The sequence below is a fragment of the Nymphalis io genome, chromosome 3, assembly GCF_905147045.1.
Source record: "Nymphalis io chromosome 3, ilAglIoxx1.1, whole genome shotgun sequence".
Classification (NCBI taxonomy): domain Eukaryota; kingdom Metazoa; phylum Arthropoda; class Insecta; order Lepidoptera; family Nymphalidae; genus Nymphalis; species Nymphalis io.
Window position 1 is genome coordinate 3,387,340 of NC_065890.1, and position 17,497 is coordinate 3,404,836.

At 36.4% G+C, this 17,497-nt stretch overlaps 2 protein-coding genes across 6 annotated transcripts; one reads left to right on the forward strand and one right to left on the reverse strand.

Moving 5' to 3' along the window:
• The first annotated feature begins 104 nt into the window (after positions 1-104).
• Positions 105-2,585, forward strand: LOC126781323 (beta-lactamase-like protein 2 homolog). Of its 5 annotated transcripts, XM_050506258.1 has the most exons (6): positions 115-275; positions 377-514; positions 1,087-1,247; positions 1,451-1,776; positions 1,963-2,259; positions 2,447-2,585. In XM_050506258.1, the coding sequence occupies exons 2-5, from the start codon at positions 393-395 to the stop codon at positions 2,233-2,235; spliced, it is 882 nt and encodes a 293-aa protein (XP_050362215.1). In that variant the 5' UTR covers positions 115-275; positions 377-392; the 3' UTR covers positions 2,236-2,259; positions 2,447-2,585. The 5 variants fall into 5 exon arrangements, with proteins under 5 accessions (XP_050362214.1, XP_050362215.1, XP_050362213.1 ...); XM_050506257.1 differs by having other exon boundaries at positions 105-275; positions 383-514; positions 1,963-2,543; XM_050506256.1 differs by having other exon boundaries at positions 1,963-2,543.
• On the reverse strand, positions 2,527-16,324 carry LOC126781299 (mRNA-capping enzyme). Its single transcript, XM_050506226.1, has 12 exons — positions 15,976-16,324; positions 15,708-15,844; positions 15,281-15,448; positions 11,322-11,425; positions 10,359-10,425; positions 9,985-10,212; positions 9,602-9,734; positions 9,062-9,207; positions 8,015-8,180; positions 6,662-6,762; positions 5,221-5,408; positions 2,527-4,502 (listed from the first exon to the last, which is right to left on the reverse strand). The coding sequence occupies exons 1-12, from the start codon at positions 16,159-16,161 to the stop codon at positions 4,387-4,389; spliced, it is 1,740 nt and encodes a 579-aa protein (XP_050362183.1). The 5' UTR covers positions 16,162-16,324; the 3' UTR covers positions 2,527-4,386.
• Positions 16,325-17,497: the final 1,173 nt, after the last annotated feature.

Below are 17,497 nucleotides of genomic sequence, written 5' to 3' on the forward strand. Positions count from 1 at the left end.
AATTATTAATATATAATAATATGCCATAATAATTACCAAAATATAAAAGAAAATATTTGAAGTTGACAGATGACAGTAATAACTGACTGGCTGAATAATTTAGTTTTAATCACAAATCACTCTGTCTTGTTATACTTATTATGTACTCATTTCATTGATGATTATTTTCTTATCTCTTTCAAATATTGTTCTAATTTACTGCTTGTGTCTGTTGAATGTAATGACTATTGTTTAACTATTCATATTTCATTTTTATCCTCGTTAAAAAGTATCAAGTAAGTTGTGAGAAAAATATTTACAAACTTTTAATATTTTACTAAAAACATTAATCATGATAAGATAGTAAACATTTTAATTATCAAAAAGTTTATATCAGTTATAGACATCGTAACATGGCTGCGGTTATTCCAGCTGTGACAAAATTATCAAATAGAATTATACGAATACTTGGTTGTAATCCTGGGCCTATGACTCTACAAGGTACCAATACTTACTTAATTGGAACGGGCAGAAAGTATGTAAGATTTTAATTTTTTATTAATAATAAAATTAAAATTTAATCAATTTAAAAAAAAAATAATATAAGAATATTGTATTATCTTATTGCAAACCGAGTCTATTTTGCGATTATTATGTAAATACCAACTTTTATATGTGCACTTATTTTTATAATTAAATGATGTCAATACAACAGTAATAATTTGTAATATTAATAAAAATATATTATTTTTAATATTTATATTACAAATTATTACAGTAATAATAATACCGAGGCCCAGTGGTAAGAACGCGTGAATCTTAACCGATGATCGTGGTTTCAAACCCGGGCAAGCACCAATGAATTTTCATGTGCTTAATTTGTGATTATAATTCATCTTGTGCTATAAGGAGAAGGAAAACATCGTGAAGAAACCTGCATGTGTCTAATTTCAGTGAAATTCTCCCACATGTGTATTCCACCAACCTGCATTGGAGCAACGTGGTGGAATAAGCTCCATACCTTCTCCTCAAAAGGGAGAGGAGGCCTTAGGCCAGCATTTGGATATTCACAGGCTGTTAATGTACTTTACTGTACATTATTTTTAGTCGTATATTGTTGGATACTGGTGACAGAGATGTACAGGATTATCAGAAAAACCTTGCTGAAGTAGTAAAAGCAGAAAAAATCAATATTGAACATATTGTAGTAACACATTGGCATCATGATCATATTGGTGGAGTAGAAAATCTGTATGGAACAATTGCAAGTTTGTAAATTATAATTGCTTTATTATAAATATTATAAAATTATTAAAAATTGATAAAAAGTGTTTACAGTGTGTCATATTAGCCATTCACAAGTTTTCTAAAAGGGACTCTGAGCCATATATTTATGGTTTCCAGCATAATACTCAAATGATTCAAATAATTCCAAAATATGTAGAATAATTTTATATAAACATTTTTTCAGAAGAACCACAAATTTGGAAACACAAGAAAGACCCAAGTGATTCTCCTGACAATGAATTGCCGAGTACATTGCCATTAAATTGGCTAACAGACGGTCAAGAGATCAAAGTTGAAGGTGCTACTGTTAAGATCCATCATACACCTGGCCACACAACTGATCATGTTGTTCTTACATTGCTTGAAGAAAACATTTTATTCAGCGGCGATTGTATACTGGGCGAGGGAACAGCTGTGTTTGAAGATTTATTTACTTACATGAAAAGCTTGCATAAAATACTGAAATTAAAACCCAATGTTATTTACCCAGGGCACGGCAATGTAATTGAAGTAAGTGACTTCATGTTTTAAAAACTAAAGTTCCTAAAAAGATGTCTTGAATATTTTCACCAAAAATTATTGAATTAAAGATTCATCCTTTACTTTGAAGGATTATGTGTAGACTAATTATTTCAAAACTTAAAACACATTACACTTTTAAAACAATTTCCACTATATGATTATGTTACGTTACAGGATCCCCTAAAAAAGATAGAATACTATATTGAGCATAGAAATCAAAGAGAGGAACAGATACTTGATGTTATGAAGAAAAACGTGGAAACAAAATTTAATGAAATGGATTTGGTAAAAGTAATATATGTAGAGACTCCAGAACACTTATGGTCGGCAGCTGCTTATAATGTGAGCCACCACTTGAAGAAATTAACAAAAGAAAATAAAATAACGTGTTTTAACACTGATGGTGAAAATAAATGGCAATTTACTGGTTCAAGAAGTAATTTGTAATTGAAAAGGAAGTAAAATTTTTAGGTAATATACATATGTGCAAATTTCTTTATAAAAGATAAAGGTTATTGGTCTGTGGCTAGTTTTCTATCTAAAGTGGTTCACAATGTTAAGTCTTTCTATTTGTTTTCAATAACTATATGTGCCTAAAAAACTTTTATATTATACTAATTGTATTGGTAAGTTCATTTAGATATCTGTTTTGTACTAGGTGACTGAGTCGGTTGTCAGAAATTTATAAGATTTAGAATTTTGTTTATGGATTGGGATTTCAAATTTAAAACCATACACTTGAGGCAATCACATTTTTAATTAGCTAAAACATTAACTGGAGTCTGGAGAGAGTCTGGAGAAATTGCTTTCAACATGTTTTGGAATTTAAAAAAAAAATCATAGCACTGAGTGTGCTTTAGATGACACACAAAATTACATAGTTGCAGTATTCATGCATTAATTATTCCATATAAAATAATTTCGACAAAGTAAATTTGTCAATATAAAAATTAATGTTTTTCTTGTCGATCATGTATGTTTGATACATGAATAAATAATTATAATTGTTATTATAATTTTCAATATTTTTTAAGTGTTAATTTATTTAAATTTTATATGCAGAATACAATAAAGATGTTCAGTTTGTAATGTCTGTTCTAATAGTAATTTGTATAAATCATGAAAAATCTAATAAATTTTGTATACTACCAACCTACTATTGTATCATTATATTATTTGTATTAATCAAACATATTTTATGATAATAAGCATGATGACTGATTTTGAAATAACCTTCTATAATGTAGGTACACATCTACTATTACTGAAAATCATTTTATTTCAGTTATAAACTAACTTTTTTCGCAAATAATTGCATTTTCATTTACCTATTTTGAATTTCGCTCGAAAACACCCGCAGGTGTCATGGCGCCTGCACGTGACGTCATTCCTCAGTAAACGACAGTAAACGTTGTATTGTGTCTATACTCAACGAAAAAAATCAGAAAGTATATATAGCATATTTCCTAAGGTTAAAAATGAATTCCAAATTTTACAAGTGGCATGCGGTCCTTCCGTATAAAAATACATCAACATCAACATCTAACAAATTGTTTGTGTATGTTCCAAACAAGAAAATTGTGAGAAATAAGTGGCTTAACGCAAATATATAGAGGCAGAGATTCATAAAGATTTATTATATATTTATGATACATTTAGATTTATAGAAAATAGGTAAATAAGTATTTGTAAATAGGTAAATTCACAAATTCAGTACTAGTGGAGCTAAATGAAATATTGTCTTAACAATTCTTACTGGTAACAATATAAGGGCTCTTTCTTCATCTGCGAGTGATATAGTTAACCGAAAAAAAAACCAATGAAACCACCTACTGAATGAACAAACCTACTAAAGATAAATAAAAATGAACTTACAAGGAAGTTTTCACATTTCGAAATTCATATGAACAAAAGTCTTTATTTGATGAAAGAAACTCTCCTAACATCAACAAATCAATCCTGGGCAAATTAGAAGAATTTGCCTTAATAAAACCTTGTTCCATCATTGACGGTTCTTGGACGTTTTATTTTCTTCACAAAACCCCGAATAACCAACGACTCAACTAATAAAATGATACAAAATTAATCTTGAAACACGTGAACACAACAACTGTTCAAGAGAAAGGGTTATAGATACTGATGAATGACGTCATTCGATCCGATTGGTGTTTCAAATAAAATGGCCGATTACAGAATTTTATACTTTTGTTTTATTAAAAATCTCATTCATTTCAATATGTATATTATAATGAGATTATTTTTTAGAATCCTTTTAAAATAGTTTCTTCTTAAAAATCATTTATTTTTTAATTCTTTAATACTGTCATCATGCCTATTGTTTAAGGCAACAGTCGTTGCCACTTTTGAATAATGAATGCGCACAACCATTAAAAAAAATGTTAAAATACACAAATAAAATCGAAAGTTCACTATTTCACATTGTTATATTTGCTTAAATTTTCATGATAATAATAATAATCCTTTTGAATTCTACATGAGACCCCACACTAGAGTTATATTGATTATACACTTTTGTGTATATTAAAGCCTTTTTTAATATTCAAATAAAGTCCGTCATTTTTCCAATTACCTCTGTTGTTAATGCCGAGAGTACTTCGCTTTGGGCTCGTATGAATCAACACAGACGCAATTACTGTCAATGAACTTTAACAATTTCTCTTTCGTTACCGGGTATTTTATACTTTTTAATACCGCTGGAAACAAAAAAAATATATAAATATTAATTACATACATTGTAAAAATGGTACAAAAAAATACATTGTAATGATAGTTAATATTACATTTAAAAAATTTATAAAAGTATACTATACTTTTGCTTTTATCTAAACATTCACTGGACCATTTATAGCGCTCAGTCAGGGATGAAATCTGTAGAGCTTAAGAAGTTTCTACAGTACAGTACAGTACAGTAACAGCCTGTTAATGTCCCACTGCTGGGCTAAGGCCTTCTCTCCCTTTTGAGGAGAAGGTTTGGAGTTTATTCAACTACAGTGCTCCAATGTGGGTTGGTAGAATACACATGTGGCAGAATTTCAATGAAATTAGACACATGCAGTTTTCCTCACGATGTTTTCCTTCACCGTCAAGCACGAGATGAATTATAAACACACATTAAGCACATGAAAATTCAGTGGTGCTTGCCCGGGTTTGAACCCACGATCATTGGTTAAGATTCACGTGTTCTAACCACTAGGCCATCTCGGCTTTTTTCTACAGACTGGACTATATTATAGTTGAAAATTTGATATTATTATAGATAGTTAATCAGTGACTCGTTGTGGTCACTCTACACATACCAGGGAGTCCCAACTTTATGTTTCAATCAAACAACATATATCATCAATAACCCACAGATTACCACTTACAAAACGATGTAAATAAAAAAAAAATTGAATACATTCAATTGTGTACCTTCGGCTGTCTCGAAACTATTGGGGAAGGACTTGTCTGTCCGTTCTCGCATGAACACCCATTTGTTATTCTCATACTTGCACTCAATGATCTTTCCGTTAAGCTTCTTAATTGCAGAGCTTACTTTAATTTCAGCGTAGATCACATCATGTCCGACCAAAAGTTCACCTTTCCATTTTGATATCATTCTATAATTTAATAAATTTGATTAACAAAACATATATATGAGTACACAATAATTATACAGATTGTACAAGGTCACATAAAATGCAGCTGGCGTTATTATAGCTAAAGCTAAATTCATTATAGCTTCCAGCAACCATTGGACAGAGGTTCGATTGTAGCTATTTGTCTGTTTGACCGCAATGAGCTACAGAACGGATTTTCATAAGGTTTTGACTAATGAACAGTGTGATTCATGAAGAAAATTTTGGTGTATAATACATTAAGGCTTTGTGTAAATTGTCTGAAATATGACGATGATTGTTGAAATTGTCAGAAAATGTCATGCCAACTGGGATGTTTTACTGGTGTGCGTAGTGAAACAAAAAAAAAATGTATTACAATATAAATGGTAAATGACCCTTGTTCACGCGTGTGTAGTTATATATACAATCATAAATAATAATAATATATTACAAATATATACAGATCTATATTAAAAACTGTCTTATTTACTTAACCTTACTGTCATACTGCCATGTCCAAATGGCATTATATTTTACTCAGTAGGCTTTTACAAACACTTTCGATAAATTACAACTTAAAAGTTAGCATCAGTTTTTAATGTAGATTCTAGCGAGAATAACTGCATAGATTAACTTTATACCTTAATAATAAAAATATGTATAATTAAAAATTGTAACTCAATGCAAATATTTAAATACAAATTAGCACAATATGTTGTAAATACTTCTACTGGTGGTAGAGCTTTGTGCAAGCTCGTCTGGGTAGGTACCACCTACTCAATAGATATTCTACCGCAAAACAGCAGTACTTGGTATTTTTGTGTTCCGGTTTGAAGGGCGAGTGAGCCAGTGTAATTACAGGCACAAGGGACATAACATCTTAGTTCCCAAAGTTGGTGGCGCATTGGTGATGTAAGCGATGGTTAACATTTCTTACATTGCCAATGTCTATGGGCGTTGATGACCACTTACCGTCAGGTGGCCCATATGCTCGTCCGCCTTACTATTCTATAAAAAAAATACCAACTTTTCATTTTCAAAAACATATTATGTACGTATACACCTACCAATGGATACTTTAAGAATTATATTTTTTTATACTTATAATAATATTTCTTGTTTATATTGAGATAATTACTATCCCTAACGTAAACGAAGAAGGACGAACTACTATTTTCGAGTAATAAATGTCTGTAAACATATATAGTTAATTAAATTATGACTGTAGGCAGATGGTCTACAGTATTATTTACCCAACTCGATCCTCTTTTACGACCCGTAATTTGAAATCTATACTGTTCATTTCACTCGGCTTCCACTTTAGAACATTCTGGCAGGCGCCGAAGGCATACGGCTGAAAAGATATAAATATTATTATCACAATTAAATCATTAAATTGTCTCCATACGTGTAGTTGGGTATTTAATTTTGTAAAACCCATTAAATTTTCAGGCATTTTAAAAGTAAATGGTAGATTATATAAACTCACATATATTCATATATGATTATAATTTGAAAACTAAATCTAAGGTTTTTCGCAGTCGTATGTAAATTATCGTGACGACACGAGATGGCCTAGTGGTTAGAACGCGTGAATCTTAACCGATGATCGTGGGTTCAAACCCGGGCAAACACCACTGAATATTCATGCGCTTAATTTGTGTTTATAATTCATCTCGTGCTTGACGGTGAAAGAAAACATCGTGACGAAACCTGCATGTGTCTAATTTCATTGAAATTCTGCCACATGTGTATTCTACCAACCCGCATTGGAGCAGCGTGGTGAAATAAGCTCCAAACCTTCTCCTCAAAATGGAAGAGGAGGCCTTAGCCCAGCAGTGGGACATTAACAGGCTGTTACTGTGTAAATTATTGGCATTGGAGCAGTGTGGTGGAGAAAGCTCCAACCTGCTCCTCAAAGAAGAGACCTTAGCCCATCAGTGGGACATTGATAGGCTGTTATTTTTCTTTTTACTTTAAATAAGATTATTCGCACCAGCGAATAAAATCGCTAGGCTTTACTCGCGCCTTCGCTTTAGTGCTAACCTACTGTATAAAAAGAACCCGTATGCAAATTTCCATGTCGCCTGCCGTCAGTCAGTCAGTCATTCTTTTATATATATATATATATATATTTTAAATATGTAAGCTAGCGCTTGACTGTTATCACACCTGATGGAAAGTGATGACACAGTCTAAGATGGAGCGCGCTTGCCTAGAAGATGCCTATTCACTCTAGACTTGAAGGTACCCATATTGTAGGTGATGGGGAAAACGAAGGTGGGGAGGGTATTCCAGATCTTAGCGGTGCGTATCAGAAACGAGGAAGCAAATCGTTTCGTACGTGTCTTAGATACATCAACTACGTACTGGTGCAGATCTTTACGATGCCTAAACATTATATATAATAAAATGTTCTTCGAACTGATTTCCGCCGCAGCGGCCAATCTCAAGATAGATTAACCAACTGCTCAGTACATATAGTGCACAAGTATGTGCGCAAACAAAGGTGCACTCTATTCCCTCGCTTTCATAATCTGATGGGACGGCAATCCGACACTTCCACACTCCGGACTCTTTTATATATATATTTCAGTTCCATTTACCTTTTCGGAAGGTTGAAATATCAATCCATCTGGTTCATGTTTGAGGGTCTTGGCAAACTTCTCCCCCAGCAAGTCCTTTGCCATCGTAACGTCCCAGAAATGTTTGAGTCCAACACGAAACGGCTCATTGTCCTTATCTATACGACCGCTTTCGATTGCTCTATCCCTGTGAAAGATATAGAATAACATGAAATAAATAGATGTAGAATAACATTAAAATATCATTAAAGCAATCAACGGAAGATGATGAGAGCTGGTTAAAGATATCATTACTAAAAAAAGTAGACACTTTTTTTAATTAGTCAGGATTCAATTCAAAGTCCCACTGCTTAACTAAGACCCCACCCTGTGGAGGGAAGCTTAAAAAATTAACTTAGGTTTAAAGTAGCCATCGTTTTCATAGCAAATTGATTGCGTCATAATATTATTTATACCATTAACATTGGTTGATAATTGTAATAAATTTGCTTGAATGATAAACCATTCAATTTTAGAATAATTTATATCATAGCGCCATCTATTGACTTGAATGTTAAAATTATTTTGTGTTCTTATGTCGTGTGATTTTAATCTTTGATTTCAATGACACTAAAAGGCTTGTAATTTGCTTGTTTACTTAATACCAATGCTAAGATACCTTTAATTTACATAAATCACTCGTAAATTAAATATAATATGAAGTATTGGCCTAGCAGTTTGAATGTTGTATAAGGCTGAAGACTAATTTTAAACATTATTTATTTGAAAATGAATTAAATGTTAACATAAAAGCCGTGATGACCCAGTGTCCAGAAGACGTGAATCCTAACCGATGATTCAGGGTTCAAATGTGTGTGTTAAATTGTGTTTATAAATCATCTTGTGCTCGTTGTTGAAAGAAAACATCTTGAGGAAACCTATATGTATTGTATGAAAATCTGACACGTGTATATCAAACTTCATTGGGGCAGCGTGGTGAAGTTAACTCCACGCTTTCTCAAATAGGAGATTAGGTTTAAGCCCAGCAGTGGGATATTCACAGGGTATACTTTAACGTGAGCTACGTACCTCGGTTTAACGATTTCGCAATCGATACACTGCTCCCTAGTTGGGTAGAAGTTCGCCTTGCCCACATTTATGTTATCGAAACGTATGATATCGTAGCAAAGATAACGAACTTTTGTTACGCCTTTCTCATTATCAACGACCATTTCCTGAAAATATCATATGTAAATTTGAAAGGAACTTAAAAAAAATAACTTACGTTTAAGTAGCCATCGTTTTGACAGCAAATTGATTTCGTCATAATATTATATAGGTCATTAACTTTGGTTGATAATTATAATAAATTTGCTTGAATTGTAAACCATTCGACTTGAATGTTAAAATAATTATTTTGTGATTTTCATCTTTAATGCTAACGGAACTTATATGAAATCTCATTTAAATATCTGATATTTCATTGACCTGTTCCAATCAAAGGAATGAAGACAAACAAACATTAGATTTACATGATATTTCATACGATTTGATAAGTGATATGCTCCCGGTGATATATATGGCACCTTCCATCGCTTGTATTTACTTACAATAGTAAATAGGACTTACACCGTCAAGTAATGTGTCCTTAAGTGGTTCATTTGTTTTTCTATGAAAGAAATGTAGATTGTTAGCTTTAAATACGCAGTTGTCTCTGTCTAATAAGTACACCTTGTCATCACCATCGATTAACATCATATATCTGGAAGTATACACTTGATATCATTAAATATATTCCGTAACCGTAACAGCCTGTGAATGTCCCACTGCTGGGCTAAAGGCCTCCTCTCCTCTTTTTGAGGAGAAGGTATTGGCCCAGCAGTGGGACATTAACAGGCTGTTACTGTTACTGTTAGATAACGCCGAAGTGAGTATCAATATAAGTTGAGTATGAAAAGCCTTGATAGTTTTGTTTTATTCTTAATCGTAATGTTAAAATTTTAAAGGACTACCTAACGCCATCAGCCTTCCAGGAGACCCTGTATGGTATTTGGGAGAGGAGCTTAATATTTTCCACGTCCATAGAAACGGGCTGTAACCCTGGAAAGTCATAATTGTTCCACTTGCAAAATGTTTTCACCTTAGACTGGACAAGTTGAACTACATCCGGTTCTTCGACGAATGTTACACCATTCACTTTCGGTATGAATTCTTTTTTCATATATTTAATATGAGTTTGTCTGTAAAAAACAATTATAACAGAATTAGGCCCACCATTTGTATGACTATATGATTTAAAGTTATAAAATAAATAAATAAAGGAAATAAATTCGAATCAGAAAATAAACACTATTATTCCTTATTAAAAAAAAAAACAAATAATTACTTTGGTCTATGTCCATTATCATTATCCACAGCTTCCTCCTCAACGACGTCATCTTCACCATCTTCATCTATAAACAAAAAAATACATTTAAGTTACTGCACACACATCTATACCAATATTATAAAGGTAAGGGGTTGTTTATTTTTTTAAACGCGGTTACCTTACAGTACAACAGTCCGATTTAATCTTGACTTGTGTAATATAGTCCATTGATCGAGTAAAGTAAATTAAAGTATGTTGCGGATGTACAAAAATCCCTTATTACCATAAGTATCACTAATAGAAGACGTCTACACAGTTTTAAATTATTTTTTATAAAATCCCACCAGCCACAAATGCTTTTTGGATCATCGCTTGGTGATATCATAATATGCATATGGATTACGACCTATAAGTAGGATACAGGATATGCCTCCCTGATGTTATCCAACAATAAGCCTTCTCGTATCGCGTGGATTTATGTCAATTTTTCGATTTAAGAATTAAAAAACATCCATACATAACTTTGTGCTCTATTAAGCGCTTAGTAGATTCAATGTAATCGTAATAGTCATAATTAAATATAGAAGCATTACACTTATTGATGTTCAAAAATCTAACATTGGCTTGGAAAGAAACATCTTAGAAAGCAGCAAAAGAAATTCAGCGAGACTTATCATTTACTTTTTCAACAATTGATGCATAATGAATGCAATTATTAATATTTGTATTCAAAACGGCAAGTTGTCATTCAAGAAGTCATTAGGTTTATAATATACCTAAACATAAAAACATACCCTAACTGTTGTTTTGAATTTGATAATTTTGGACGTTTTTTTCCTTTCTTTTTATTGTGTGGATTTTAAATTCGAATTATTTAGAAAATAACTTAAATCAGAAATGTCAATAATTTCTAAGAAATTAATAGAATTGACTGAAACCAACTGCTTATTTAAAAAAAAAATTAAAATAAATTTTACATACCCATACACCAGTCTGGTCTAGGTGGGGCTGTTATAACATCTTCTATTTCGTCATAACGTCTGAACAGTTCTTCAAGATAATCCTGCTTATATATACCGGGAGGCCTAAAAAGTACACACCATGTAGAAGATAATTTAAAATGGCACAAAAAACAAAAATATAATATCTCACGAGTCTCGACCACAACCAATCTCAAAGAATGGACAGGTGTTACATAGGTACAAGTGCAAAAATCTAAGCCCTGCTTAATGCAGACCGTAACCGTACCGTAACAGCCTGTGAATGTCCCACTGCTGGGCTAAAGGCCTCCTCTCCTCTTTTTGAGGAGAAGGTTTGGAGCTTATTCCACCACGCTGCTCCAATGCGGGTTGGTAGAATTCACATGTGGCAGAATTTCAGTGAAATTAGACACATGCAGGTTTCCTCACGATGTTTTCCTTCACCGTAAAGCACGAGATGAATTATAATCACAAATTAAGCACGTGAAAATTCAGTGGTGCTTGCCCGGGTTTGAACCCACGATCATCGGTTAAGATTCACGCGTTCTTACCACAGGGCCACCTCGGCTTCAATAATGCAGACCGATGAAATTTAAAAAAGAAATACCACAGAAAGAGAGTCCCTAGGTTGTTATTGAGACTATTTCTATGAAGAAATTCAAAAACTGTACTACGCGAACCAGGGCTTGAAGCCACTTGATCTACACCCTTATATACTATGCTACTAAGTCAATGACACAGTCAATGCTGATTAACTTATTATGTCTAAACTATGAAACATACAATTTGGCAGAGACACACTATACACTAAGAAAAAAATTCAGGAAAAAAATATTCTTATGAGCTGCTGAACCCTCTTTTTTTAACGCTGGAAAAAACGCGTTACGCTTTTTCCCCATGGGAACAATGGGGGGGGTATGTGGAGCTCGACGGTGACCACGGGATCGCTTTCGCATGCTACCGTGACGCTCTGACGGCCGGCCCACCTATGCGAGCCTCCATTCTCTAGGGAGGGTTCCCAGGGTACTGTGAATCTCCCTAGTCCCGGTGGCGCCTGTTGTGGCGGGGAGAGAAGGTGCGCATAGCGCCTTTTCCTTTTCCCGGTCTTTTCCGGCGGAGCGGGTCTGCAGCGGCATCTTCTTCCCGCGCCTGCTCCGCGGCCTCCTTCTGTGACAACACACTATCACAGAAAAAGACAATCTCCAACCAGCACCCCTCGCTTCCTAGCATCGCGTTGATGATGCTCAGCAAGGAGAGGTCTCCACCGACAACTGCCGCCAGAAAGTGCCTCTGGGGCTCCCACGCGGTACACTCCGCCAGGGTGTGATGCGCCGTGTCGAATGGCGCACCACACTCGTGACAGAAGGGTGACACCTCCCACCGCGCTATCTCGTGCAGGTACTTACCGAAGCAGCCGTGTCCGGTACGCACCTGCGTCAGCCTGAACGAGAGCGTGCCTCGTTGGGGGATCCATAGGGAGGTTCTCCTCCCATCGGGTGATCTCCTCAGATAGTTCGGCACCCCACGGTATCAGAGTGCCTCCCAGATCGTCTGTTATGTGATGACTGTTAAAGGCGTTTTCCACATCTAGCGACACCGCCAGGACCACTTTCCCATAGGCCGCCAGGACCGCTTCCGCGGTCCTTTCAAGAGTCTTCAGGGCGTTCAGGGCGTCGACCGTCGAACGGCCCGCCCTGAACCGAACCGAACTGAGCCTCTGTGAGATCCGGACCGATCTCGTCGAGGCGTTGAACGAGACGGGCTGCGAGAATTTTCTCAAACAACTTGCCCGTCTCGTTCAGCAGCACTATCGGCCTGTATGCCGAGGGGAAGCCTGGTGGTCAACCCTCCTTCGGCAACAGCACCAATTCCCTTGTCGGCACTGGACCTACTGCTGCAGTCGCCATGGACTGCAGCAGTAGGTCCTGCGAGGAGCAATCACCTTCGCTTTGGCCGCCTGCTGTGGCTTCGGCCTAGCCAGAACCGCCGCGGCGCTGGCGTCGACCGGAGAGGAGGTCCTCTTTTTGCGTCCCCTCCGCACCACCGTAGACCATGTCCTCTGCTGGGCCGGTGGTGTCTCCCCAGTCGCAGGCGGCGCGTTGGCGCTCGACGGGCCGGCGATATTTTCGATTTTGTTGCACCGCCTCGTGTCCCTCTTTCACCGCGGGGGAGGGACGGCGTTCCCTCGCAGGCGGGAGACGCCCCTCAATGCTCGACAGCCGGGTGTTAAGACTCAACTGCCGAGGCAATTGAGGCTTTGAGCCCCTCCAGGGCCTGCGAGTCAAACGCCGAGTTGGCCGACGCCTCGCTGACTGCCGTTACCGCGTTTCGTCTTTCCACGAACTCACAGCGGTGAGCCTTTACTTCCTCCTTGAGACTGTCGACCTCCCTGCGGAGGCGGCCGTTATCTGCGCGGAGCCGACGCGTTTCATCAGCCTCCGTTCGGGCCACCAGTGCCTCAACTATTCCCTGAAGTGAGGCTGTTGACTCCTTTAACTTTTTAATGTAGCCTCCTCTCAGGTTCGACGATTTCGTTGCGACCTCGAGTATTGATGCTGCATTGCGAGCTCCTCCGGGCCTATCGAGGACGGGTCTTCAGTCTCGGCCCTCGTGCTGGTCTGCGCCTCGGGGACCGCTTCAGCAGGCACCTTCCTGCTGCGGCCCAGAGACGGCCTCACAGACGCATCCGATATAGCCGTCACCATATCCGTGTCGGTCATATGGCTAACTTGAAATGAAGCTAACCACCGAGGTACTGGGGCTAGGCTGGCTCTAAGGCATCATTTATGATCCTCAGAGCCAGGGCCATTAAAGTATGCAATAAAAATTTTTGACCAATTTTTGCCCTCTATCCTTTATACATGCATTAAGGGTGGTGTGGGCGGTCTATTTTTTCTGTTTTTCACAGATTACTCGCAAACGGAGAGGCCGATCTGCGAATTTAAGGACTCGACAGGTGCAGGGCAGAAGGCCCCACATAGTCGCCGAACAAGGTAAAACGAATGGAAATAAAGAAAGGGGTGAAATGGAGAAAAAACGAAAAAAAATTGCTAAAAAACAGGGAAAGACAGGTGATAGCACAAAAGTATATAATAACAAAACATAAAGAATAAAAAGATAAAATTTATGTAATTTATTTGGATTTTTAGTGAAACGCTGGACACGAGAAAATTCGAAAATGTACCTCCATGAAATGCTAAACTCCCTCAACTGTCGAGTTTATCTAATCAAATCTTTCAATGTGTTTGTCTTTATTCTTTATAGCAGACCATGACATAAATATAATCTTATACATTTTAGAACTCAGAAACTTATCAAGCATATATACACAACACAACACAACACAACAACAACACACTGGTGGTAGGGCTTTGTGCAAGCCCGTCTGGGTAGGTACCACCCACTCATCAGATATTCTACCGCAAAACAGCAATACTTGATATTGTTGTGTTCCGGTTTGAAGGGTGAGTGAGCCAGTGTAATTACAGGCACAAGGGACATAACATCTTAGTTCCCAAGGTTGGTGGCGCATTGGCTATAAGCGATGGTTGACCTTTCTTACAATGCCAATGTCTAAGGGCGTTTGGTGACCACTTACCATCAGGTGGCCCATATGCTCGTCCACCTTCCTATTCTATAAAAAAAAAAAAACAATCTTTGTTTAACTTTCTACACAAGAACCCAGAACACATAGTGCTAGTTGCACATACTATTAAAAACTAAAGAAATAATCTATTTTGACAGGTGACTTTGGCCTTGCAACCTCAATATTTATAAAATGTATGTTTTTTTATCTTTATACATTGTTTCATTACAATTATCTTAAACCAGAATTTAAGTCAGATTTAAAATGAACAATCATAATTGAGAGAAATGATAAACTTTACACAATTTGATAAATGAAAAGAGAATATATAGGAATAACAATTTTGTATATAGAAAATATGTAAAAATAAATACCTATTCCTTGAAAATTCCTGAATAGCTGCAAGAAGACCACAATTGTTTTCAAGCACTAGATATGCAATTATTAGAAAACCCGTTCTGTTGAAGCCATGAGTGCAATGCACACCAATTAAATTATCTGGATTTGCGTTTATGTTTGCTCTTACAATATCTATAAACAGTCTAAAAAAATATGTATGGTTATGTTAGGTCACCTTAAAGAATAGAAGAAAATGGACCATAATGATTTTGTTTTTTAAAAATTTGGAGAGCCAATGATAAATGCAATTTTTTATTAGGCAATAAATAATAAAGAGTTTAATATCTTAGTCCACTAATTCCACTGATTAAGACTATATACACCATTATAGATTTTTTACCAGATTGCAGGTAAATAAATAAATTTAAAAAAAACTTCAAAAAATATATAAATCAATTGTACTGTGTTTGATCTTCAGAAGGAGTCTCCTTATGCCCACGAAGCTTTATTTTCTTATATTGACAACCATGTTTTTCGACGTCTTTTTTTTCATAAAATCTGGACGTATTTGTTAGATCAATCCATAAACTTATCTTTCTCTGAAATTTATTTATATTCTTCAAAACAAAGCTAAGAACAGTTATGTATATTGCTATTACATTTATAATAAAATAATAATGTAACATCTTTATAAATTACTGCAAAATATGTTATAAAGTTTTTTACTTACTTTTAAGGTTTTTACGCATTCAAAAACCATAGGTACTGTAAATCGATTGTATTCAGGAACTACATTATTGAATTGAGAACCAAGAGGTGTCTTGAATGCCAGGAACTGATTTGCAATAATATTCTTGGATGTACGGGGACAGTAAAGCCATCGATTTGGAATAGTGGTTGCACGTCGGTCAGACATCGTAAAAGCTTAGCCAGCCAACCCTTTATTTAGAATGTCATTAAAGAAAGCTTTACCATAAAATAAAATGATAGAAACTGCAAAATACGTAACAAAGCTAGTTATAAATTATAAAGAATAAAAAATCTTTTATTCAAGAAAGTAATGAAATGAAAGTGATTGTGAAGAAATGACAACTGTATGACAGACAATTAACTTAATGTAGACTACATTGTACAGTGGTGCTGTCCTTCCGACTTACGCAGGTAATGACCGGTCACGGTTGATTTGGAGAATACCTGTGTAAGATCGGACGCGAATCGACGGCGATGTGTCACCACTATGGCGCGAACCAGGACACCGCTCAGCATACGTTGGAAGTGTGCACCGCGTGGAGTGCGGAGAGGGAAATCCTGGTCCGTGAAGTCGGACAAGACCTGTCCCTGCGAGCAATCGTGTTGGAGATGCTTCGCAGGGAATCGGCGTGGAAGGCCGTAGCCTCCTTCTGTGAGACCGTCATGGTTCAGAAGGAGACGGTGGAGCGGGAACGGGAAAGGGCCGATCCTGCTCGGCGTAGACGACGACGGCGTCGTCTCGGCCCTCCCATAGCCCAGACGCCTGGGGCTTAAAAGATAGGGCGTAACCCTGGGGCCGTGGATACGTGAGGTGGGGGCCTCACGTGTCCTATTTCAGACGGCCCTGTGGAGGACGGCAGCCGTGATGGCCTCGCGCTGCCGTTATATCAACACGATCCCGCAGCCTCTCCGATCCGTGCTGAGGACGGCCATCGCAGTGGTTTTAGTGGGTAAGAATCCCACATAACCCGGTTTCACCCCCATAGGAACCGGGTACCTTTCTAAAGGTTTCCACTGCGAGAAAAAAAAAATGTCTGTGGTGCTGTGGTGGGTCTTGTGACGAGATATAATAGTTTGGACATGGTATCTCTTAATTGTTAGTAGATTTTCGAACCTATTTTAATATTGATTTATGTCAATCAAATAAAATAATAGGAATAAGATAGGCATATTCAAATATCAACCATGTTAATTTCAAATAAATTATAAGTATTTAGATTTTTTTAAAGGTAACATTCTCGCATTTTTTTTAACAAAACAAAAAATACTATCACGAATATGTTATCATTGAGCCATTATATATAAACGTTGATTTGTGTAAAAAATCCACTCTTCAGTCCTCCAATTTCTAAAGTATCTCGCTGATCCTAGAAATCGAAGTTGAACAGAACATCTACCATTTCTATACTTTATGAAGGCCGCACATCAAAGTACCTCACTCAAGAAAACGGAAAAAGGACAAGCTGTTGCGATCTCAAGATTAACGGATGACCATCATAGCT

Excerpts from the sequence above, each read along its gene's own strand:
- LOC126781323 (XM_050506257.1), top strand. The coding sequence starts at position 393 with ATGGCTGCGGTTATTCCAGCTGTGACAAAATTATCAAATAGAATTATA. Across the intron at positions 1,248-1,450 it reads TCTGTATGGAACAATTGCAA|AAGAACCACAAATTTGGAAA; the intron begins GTTTGTAAATTA and ends ACATTTTTTCAG. Across the intron at positions 1,777-1,962 it reads GGCACGGCAATGTAATTGAA|GATCCCCTAAAAAAGATAGA; the intron begins GTAAGTGACTTC and ends GTTACGTTACAG.
- LOC126781299 (XM_050506226.1), bottom strand. The coding sequence starts at position 16,161 with ATGTCTGACCGACGTGCAACCACTATTCCAAATCGATGGCTTTACTGT. Across the intron at positions 10,213-10,358 it reads GATAATGGACATAGACCAAA|ACAAACTCATATTAAATATA; the intron begins GTAATTATTTGT and ends TGTTTTTTACAG. Across the intron at positions 9,735-9,984 it reads TGGAAGGCTGATGGCGTTAG|ATATATGATGTTAATCGATG; the intron begins GTAGTCCTTTAA and ends GTATACTTCCAG.